General features: G+C 38.7%; 1 protein-coding gene across 5 annotated transcripts; it reads right to left on the reverse strand.

Annotated features, from left to right (window-relative positions):
• Positions 1-252: 252 nt before the first annotated feature.
• LOC131246497 (xyloglucan endotransglucosylase protein 2-like) lies at positions 253-4,381 on the reverse strand. Of its 5 annotated transcripts, none has more exons than XM_058246686.1 (5): positions 4,244-4,381; positions 3,735-3,926; positions 3,438-3,538; positions 3,147-3,340; positions 253-1,119 (listed from the first exon to the last, which is right to left on the reverse strand). In XM_058246686.1, the coding sequence occupies exons 2-5, from the start codon at positions 3,922-3,924 to the stop codon at positions 720-722; spliced, it is 885 nt and encodes a 294-aa protein (XP_058102669.1). In that variant the 5' UTR covers positions 3,925-3,926; positions 4,244-4,381; the 3' UTR covers positions 253-719. The 5 variants fall into 5 exon arrangements, with proteins under 5 accessions (XP_058102669.1, XP_058102668.1, XP_058102667.1 ...); XM_058246685.1 differs by having other exon boundaries at positions 4,209-4,311; XM_058246684.1 differs by having other exon boundaries at positions 4,169-4,308.
• Positions 4,382-9,481: the final 5,100 nt, after the last annotated feature.

Consider the following 9,481-nt stretch of genomic DNA (forward strand, 5'->3'; position numbering starts at 1 on the left):
ACTCTAAAGCGAGATGGCTCTACCATATTTGCATTCATCTTATCCATCCACTAAGATCTAACAATGAACAGCTCAGGACACTTGCACCACAAATTGTTACTATATGAGCCATCGAAAGTGGGGCATGGAAGGTTTAACAAAGTTACACATATCAACGCGCTAAATTCCCGGGTGCATGCGTATGGGATATCAGACTCGGCAGAGTATAAAATCTAGTCTTAGCAAACACCCTCCAATAATCACACGTCCAAATAGCTGTCTCCGAGATTGGAAACAATAAAACCATCTAATATTAAGACATAATACATGAAAAATAAACCAATAAACCCAACAATACTCCAATGCAACGAGGAAATATAAAGGCGGCAATTTTCGGCACACACGCCAACGTGGCACATGTGTGAAAAATCCTGGACACTAATCAGATCGGGCCCACCAGCAACACAACCTAGGTAAAAATCGAAACGATCCAACGTGCCCACACGTGTGGTAAAATTTAGACTCTTGTCTTTTCTTTTCCTAACCGTCCCTTTTTCCTCTCACATGTGCATCCCATCTGATGTGGGCCAGGTTGATTTTTCGCCCAGAGCATGTCCACGGTGGGCTACACCTGATGAATGGTCAGGATCTAACAGATGTACTTCATGTTGGCACATGTGCCCACGAATAGCCTCCTTCATGAAAGGATAGCAAAAGAAAGTGGGCCACCACATAGGCTTTTAGACATCCCTGTCCCTCTTGCATTCGGCTGCCATGGTAGGGAACCTTGATCTGTCCGTACAATAGTTGTAAATGGTGTATTTCTGTCGGACCCACTGCAACCTCCTGTACTGTAGAGCATCCAGGTCTTGGAATTCTTTCTGGTCCCACCAACGCTTGCCTTGGGTCTCACAATAGGTCGCCATGACGGAGGCCTCACAACCGTCGATATGGAAGCCTTTGTAAGAGGCCACAAAGGGGGCCTTGCTCCAGTCAGTCTTCTCAAGCCCACCTCGGGTGGCCCAGTCATCAGCATTCCAAAGGCTGGAATAGATCTTCATGGGCTGATTGAAGGGAAATCTCACCCCCAAGTCCTTGCTATTTTTGAATACTCTGATAGGGACATCATCTACAAAGAAACTGGTGGGGCCCACCAAAGAAAAAAGTAAGAAAAAACGTGTTATTATTTAAAAAGGAAAAAAGATGGAAATGCAAGGTCTTTTGGAGTTGTAGATGTGTACAGAGTGTCAATGTCTTTCTCTTCTTTTCTCTGCCATCATGCCTCATGTAGAAGATCCAATCCATGAAAAAACGTGGACCACAACGTGATGATCATCTGAGAAAAAATCAGGTTGATCCACTCATTAAGAGGACACACCAGTCAGTCCATTGATTTATTTTATGTTTTCTCCAGCTAGCTAAATGGATCAGCCAGATATTCTTATACATGATCATGGGTGGTGAGGCCCACCTTTCACGCGGATTAGATAGTCTACATGTGTGACATGTTGATGGAAAAAGAATGGTTGTATCATACTTTTGATAAAGCTGCTGCATCTGATCATTTGGTAGTACTACCCATCCTTTCTATTCTTTTTAATACAATGGTATTACAGTGCGCAACAGCGCAGAAAACAGTAAGTATGGAACCACTAAAAACTTCCGGGCCCACCGTAATCTTTATATGTCATCCAAACCGTTCATAAAGCTGATCCCACCATGATGTCGAGAAAACATAAATATCAATCCCCACTGTTTCGTGTAAATAACGCATTATTACTTAACCTGTTTGAAAGTCGGTGAATGTTTCTGCTTTGAAAACCGGTCAAAAAAATAATGGACTTAAATTTGTGGGCCCACCGTGATGTGTGTGACACATCCACGCCATACATCCGTTTTACCGGAACATTTTAGTGGATGAGCGAAAAAATGATGTAGATCCAAAGCTCAAGTGTCCCACATCAAAGGAAACAGTGGTAGTAAAACATCCATCAACTTTTTCTTCCTGGAGCCCATCTTCTGGGTCCTGAGAAGTGTTTAATGGTACGCGTTCAATTCCCACTGTTTCCTGTGGTGTGGTCCACCAGATCTTTGGAAATGCCTCAATTTTAGTCTCGTGGCCTAAAATCAGCTGGCATAACAGATGAACGGTGGATAAGCCACAGCGATCGTGGATAAGCCACATATATCACAGTTAAGCCCACGTGAAATTTCCACCCCTCCACGATTTTAGCTATAAAAAAGCCAGCGGTCAACATCTACTTTCAAAATTTATAAATATACTTATTTTAAAGGATTTACTGTGGTGAAAAATGTAAAGAAAGGGAAGTGGATTGCGTCCTGTCCCCGCTGGACAGAAATCAGTCCAGGCATAGTCTCTGTGGGGTCCACCGTAATGTATGATTTTATCCACGCCGTTCATCCATTGTTTCAGATCATTTTAGTATATAGAACGTCAAAAATAAGACAGAACAGATGCTCAAATGGACCACACCACAAGAATCAGCGATGATGCAGACCCTTGAAAACTTTGTAGGGTCCTATGTTTTGTTTATTTGTCATCCAAACTGTTAATGAGATCAAGTAGACCTGGATGAAGGGAAATCATAAATATCAGCTTCATCCAAAATTTCTGTCGCTCTCAAAAAGTTTTAATGGTGAGCGTTCAATCCCGACTCTGTGATCCAGTTTACCCTTCGATCTGCCTCATTATTGGGTTCACAGAGTAAAATAATCTTTCAAAATGAATGAACGGCGTGGATAAAACACATACATCACGGTGGACCCCACAGTGCCCTGCCAGGACAGATTTTCGTCTCAGCGGGGGCAGGACGCAATCAGCTTCCTTAACAAACAGAAATCAAGGTAGGCCCCACATAGCTTTGGGTCAAGCAAGTCACGACCCTATTCTATTACCAAAATAGAAGAAAATGAGTGCAGTCGTCAATCACATGAGATTTGTTGGAAGTCTATTATTTTAGTAAAATGGGGAGCCTAGAAATTTTAAATCCCACCCAACTATCTACTTTTGGTAATAAAGTAGTACACATCTGGAGAATTTGAATGAAAATTAGTAGAAGAAACGGTGTATTCATCAATCAGGTTGGATGTAAGTATTAAATCCATTTAGTTAGGGGTGGTTAGTTAAAAGGATAAGAAAAACATACGCTATCTGATACATGTTCCACAGCACTGAGTATGAATGATAGTCTTTAGTTGGATCAAACCACAGATAAATCCTCTGCTCTCTGTTTCCTTTCCCTCCAGTAAATACATTTGTCTGTACTATGTAAGGTTGGTTTGTCCTGTTTCCCAGGAACTCAAAATCTATCTCATCATGCTCTGAGTTCTGTGATGAAAGCTGTAAAAGAGGAAGAAGAAAAGTAATAACACCTGATAAGTGACTAATCCAAGCTTAATTAGTTTTTGGATATATTAAGAAATTAAAAATCACTTACATAGAATGCGGTAACTGTTCCAGCTGAATCTCCTGGGACCATTTTTATTCTCATGCTGAAGTGGCCAAATAAATATGAGCCCTTGGATTGAAAGCCAGTGCCTATGGAGAGTGACCCAAAAGTCCCAAATCATTACTTTGTTTGATAAATGCATAGGAAATATGATATGGTTTTTTACCTTGAGGACTGATATTCACACCCCACACTTTTTATGCACCCTTTGTTTCTAGTTTTGGCGTTGGAATAGCGTGTAAGTTGGAAAAAAAAAAAAAATGGGAGTAGAAATAAAATAATTACCTGTGTAGTTATCTAACTTGAGATGAACTTCAGAGCCACCATTGATGTAGTTGATGTGATCAAAGGCCCATGTAGGAACATAGTTTGTGGAGAAGGGAACATCTACTGGCTTTCTTGGTGGAGCAGCCATGATAAGGGAGGGGAAAAGCAAGGTAGAGAGGCATAGAAGGATGTAAAAAGAGGACGCCATTCCTGCAAAGTAAGAAACAAAATGAAATATTTAGAGAGAGAGAGAGAGAGAGAGAGAGAGAGAGAGAGAGAGAGAGAGAGAGTTGATGTCGTCTAATGCAGTGGGAGAGATTGTTAGTATTAGCCAATGGAGAGAGAGAGAGACCAGATACCCAATGGAGGTTAGAGAGAGAGAGAGAGAGACCAATGGAGAAAGAGAAATACCCAATGGAGAAAGAGAGAGACCGATGGAGAAAGAGAGATACCCAATGGAGGTTAAAGAATGAGAAAGAGAGACAGAGATACCCAATGGAGGTTAGAGAATGAGAGAGAGAGAGTACCCAATGAAAGAAGAGTGAGACCAATGAGGGAAAGAGGAATGCTGCAAGGCTTTATGTAGGCAAGAGGACTGAGGATTTTAATTTTTTATTAATGTTGTTGTATTTTTCGGAGAGTGGGTTTTGTGCAGTCTCATGGTTGTTTCCAGCCATGGAAGAAAATAGTGAGTTCTAGGCTAAAGTTTAAATCTGGTGCTAGTTCACCACCATTTTTATGTTACGCTCTAACGACAGATGCACACATGATGTTTCTTTACAGAAATCCGGACTCCCCAGATTGACGTTCCCATTGTCGATATAACATAGCAAAAATTTCACAGTGATCTAATTATCTTAATCATCTCATTTTCTGGTGATGCACCATCTCTGTATACCTGCTATGTGGACAGTCTAGAATGAAGTGGTGGTGAATTATCACCATTATTTTATGGTAGAATATTAATAGAGAAGCAAGACAGCTATATTTCTGTGTTGGAGGCTTCAATAATTTCAAATGCAAACTGGACTGTTGGAGGATACGGGGGATTTGGTAGAATTAGGAGCATGAAAACGAGAAATGTCCATTCCTGTGTTCTGCTGCCTTCCGCCGCTGCTTTTGGGCCATGAGTCATGACTCGTATTCATACAGCCCACCTACACGCAGGTAGAATTCACTTTCGTTTAATCAAGGGTCTGTAACTTTTAGCTTTACAGGGGTGTCATTAAGTACACATAGACCGGCCCTGTTTGGATTGGAGCTGGATTGCGTCCTGTGGCCGAAATCGGTTCAAGTAGGAGCTGTGTGACGCCGATCATCATGTGTGGGTTTTATCTACAACCTTCGTCCATTTTTCTAGAGCATTCCGGACATGAGTCATGACTTATGTCCATACAGCTCATCTAGGCAGTGTAAATCACTTTCGTTTAATCAATGGTCTGTAGCTTTTGGCTTTATAGGGGTGTCATTAAGTACATGTACATCTCATCTACACAGGTGGAATTCACTTCCCTTCAATCGAGGGTCTATAACTTTTAATTTTATAAGGGTGTCTTTATAAGTACATGTAGACCAGCCGTGTTTGGATTGGAAGCAGATTGCATCCGGTAACGGAAATCAGTTCAGGCATGGGTTGTGCACGCCCCATCATGATGTGTGGGTTTTATCCACAACCACCATCCATTTTTCTAGATCATTTTTGCTACTAGCCATGGGTCATGACTCATATCCATACAGCAGCTCATCTACGCAGGTGGAAGGCACTTTCGTTTAATCAAGGGTCTATAGCTTTTGGATCTATAAGGGTGTCATTAAGTACATGTAGATCGGCCCTGTTTGCATGGGAAGCGAATTGCATCCTGTGGCGGAAATCAGTGCAGGCTGAAGGTTGTGTGAGTTTTGTCCTCAACTTTCATCCATTTTTCTAGACCACGACTCATCTATGCAGGTGGAATTGACTTCCCTTTAATCAAGGGTCCGTAACTTTTGGCTTTATATGGGTGTCATTAAGTACATGTACAACTCATCTACGCGGCTGGAATTCACTTTGGTTTAATCAAAGGTCTATGACTACTGGGGTTATAGGAGTGACATGAAGAGTCTGTTTGGGTAATGATCATAAGTTGAATTAAATGGGATTGCATTACTGATCCTTCTTTGAAATTCAAGATGGCATGTTTGAATGAGATGGGATTAAAATTAACTTCGTAAGCTTTGGATAATGAGCCTTGTGTTGGAAATGAATAACGGATTTTTGTTGTATTCATGTTCAATCCACATGCAATTTGAAGGTAAATCTTAAAATTTATTTTTTAATGTATATACTCCAAACATAGTATTAAAAAACAAAGGATAAACTCAATTTAGGGACAATACTTTATATATGCATTTATTATAACTTTTGCAATTTCATCCAACTTAATCCTACCTAATGCGGTTGGCCAAACAGGCCATAAGTACATGTAAACCAGCCATGTATGGATTGAAAGCAGATTGCATCCCATGATGGAAATTGGTTCATGCAAGGGTTGTGTGAACCTCATCATAATGTGTGGGTTTTATTCACAACCTTCATCCATTTTTCTAGATCATTTTAAGGTATAAGCTCAAAATTATCTTATTAGCATCTCCAATTTTAGCCACACCCCACTCGGAAATCAATACCAAAACGTGTATGATGAAGTTATCTTCACTCAATCTACGATTTGAGCTATGGATTTATGTATGAGCATAAATGCCAACTTCATTCAAATATCTTAGCTTACCATTTGAGCTATGGATTTGTGTGTATGCACAAATGTTAACTTAATCTTATACATTTGTGATACTCGAGGGGATTTTAATAATGGGCGTTCAATTGCCAGTGTGTGATCCACTTGAACCTTGAATCTACTTCATTGTTGGGCTCATGCTCTAAAATGAACTGAGAATTTGTATGCCTAATAATTAAAACCCAAAAATCATGGGTTCTACATAGTTCTTGCCTTGACTATTTTCATCTAAGCCGACCGTTACAAAAATCTATTTGTTGATAATATTAATAATGTATCGTAAAAATGTAATAATTATAAATTATAATAATTGTATATTAAAAAAATAAGTACTTTGACTGCTTCTTTTTTAAAATAAAAATAAAAAATAAAAAAATCAAAGTGCAGTAAAATCTTAATAATGATACTAATTTTTATGTTTAGACATTAAATTTCTGATTGCATAATATAAAATTATAATAATTATAAATCTTTATCTTTATATCCCTTCTTGTCCACCAAAATATATATTAAATTTTATATGTATTAAACAAATATTGTAAAATGGTAATAAAAATGTTTTTATACCATATCATTGATTGATGTAATTCACAATCTAAACAAGCCCGGCCAGTTTGGATTCGAGGAACATGACGTGGATGCAGAGGGTCCTCACATGTATCCTAGCTACACTGCGCAGGGGCTGGCAACATAAAATCCCTGATGGTTATTATCCACATGGGTGATGCTGCAGCATCTTAGAGAGTGCGTTTGCTATGCTTAACCTTGTTATTATAATAAATAATGCTCGGGTTTTAGCGCCCTTGTTGGAGAACAGAAAAGAGACTATTGAATATGTAGTGGGTTTCCCTGAACGGTTGGATGAGGGAAGATGCGACGTGGCACGTTGGATGGTCTCCACGGTAGCGACATCTGCACGTGCTCTCACTGCCATCCATCAGTTGGGAAACGAGTCATTGGGAAGTACTGAAAGGGAAGTTTTTACTGTTTATCTGTGAAATTTTTGGCTTCCGCTCTTTCCCTTCTGGTAAGTCTATGATTGTTGGTACCATTTTTTTAAATGGTGGTGACTTTTCAAATGAACACATGGCAGAGTTGTAAGGCAATCCAAACCGTCCTAATTGCTGACCCTGAGGTGGATGTGCATACCAAAAAAATTAATATTAACCAACTGATTTTTCCATTTGAAGTTGGACCGCTTACTCTTTTTCTTTTATTGTCCATATAATAGCCATTAATTGGACGTTAAAATTGCTTATCAATGTGATCTTTTAAAGGTGCAAAACTAGCATATGATTAAGCTTTTTAAAAAGATCCAGAACATAAGCTTGCACTGCCCGGATGCAGTGGACACTTTGGAATTAGATCATTTAGCTATTCATAATATATTTATAAGGGTTGGAATTTAATTACTAAATCCTCTGGATTTGAAACCCTTTGGATTTGAAGTCCTCATATTTTGTCACCCCGGATTCAAAATCTCTTGTGAACGGGGACTAATTATTTATAATATATTTATAAGGGTTTGAATTTAATTACTAAATTAACTTTAATATCTTTAGTTAGTGTACATATGTAATGTTTGACATAATGGTTACAATAAGCCCGTTGAAATATATATTTTGCTCAAAATGATAAAATTTCAACTCTCGGATGAGCCACAAGCTCAAGATAACATTCAAGTCACTAATCAATGATTTTTACCCATTAATTTACATGGACAATGTTTGTACGACGCATATTATCATATTCAAGTAATTATAGTGATGCAATTGAGAAATAATTATTTTGGGATATCATTAGTGGGTCATGTGCCCAATAGATTCATAGCCTAGTGACATACATGTCACATATGCAACTCTTGAAGAGATTTTAGATGTAATCCAAGCTTTCACCCTGGATTTTCAAACTCTTACATTTCAAACCTTCAATTGCTTTATGGTGCCAAACATATAAGGGATTTCTCATAAATCCATGGTGCCAAATGACCATTTAGGGCAGTGGGTTTGAATTGCGTAGGCCAATAGGTGGCTTATACGTATAAGGTTGTGCATGCATTCCTAGTATTGTCGGACTAAAAGTAGATGAGGCCCTAATTCTACGTAAGATTCAGCCCTAATTCTACATATGATATAATACAACTAACTCCAAACGTGTCTGATTTGAAGAAATTCATTTCAGGTAAGGAGAAATTTAGACATTAAACATTATTCAATAATACAATTTCAAAACTTACTTTTTATTCTTTTGAGTTCAAAAATTATCTTATGAACTAGAGATTTTAATCACTTCGAGGAAGAGAATAATCTTCATCTTCCCTTTTCACTGTCCCCTACATCAATTTCATACTCCAATCTATTAAGTTTAAACGGGTAAGTGACAATACCTCTGACTTAGAGCATCAGACTCTTTTCCCTCTTTGTAAGCAATGGAAAAGTGACTATGTATCAATTTGTTTATAATAGGTGAAACTCATCATCCATTCTCTTTATAAGAAGGCTCTCCATCCTAACTCACTATAAAATCAGCACAAGAACACATCCGGTCATGATACACATAATGATTAGAGGACAGAGAGGACACAAGGTTAGGTGAGGCCCTTCGACAAACCATCTCTTCATCAAACTTGTAAGCATCATTGACAGATCACACAAGTACATGAGATTTCCTATTTTTTTCAGTGATCAGTGTACATGCAATCTTAACAAAATGCCCTTAAACAGTAAGAGTAATCCACACCAAAATCGTGCTGGACTTGATTTTCCTCACCCAATCACCTGTTAGTGACCTGGCCTAATTGATTCGAGTGGAGTTTTCCAACCAACTTAACTATATGAAATATCACCTAACAAATCATTTTGATTCTCCACAGGCTCGCTCACATGCAATTGTGATTCTCGACAGACTCAACTCACATGCGCTGAAAGTAGAGGACTATCATTTAGGTGGGCCATCTCTTAGGTGTCTTAATTAGGGATTGATTATGTTATAATT

Source organism: Magnolia sinica, chromosome 5 (genome assembly GCF_029962835.1).
Source record: "Magnolia sinica isolate HGM2019 chromosome 5, MsV1, whole genome shotgun sequence".
Taxonomy (NCBI): domain Eukaryota; kingdom Viridiplantae; phylum Streptophyta; class Magnoliopsida; order Magnoliales; family Magnoliaceae; genus Magnolia; species Magnolia sinica.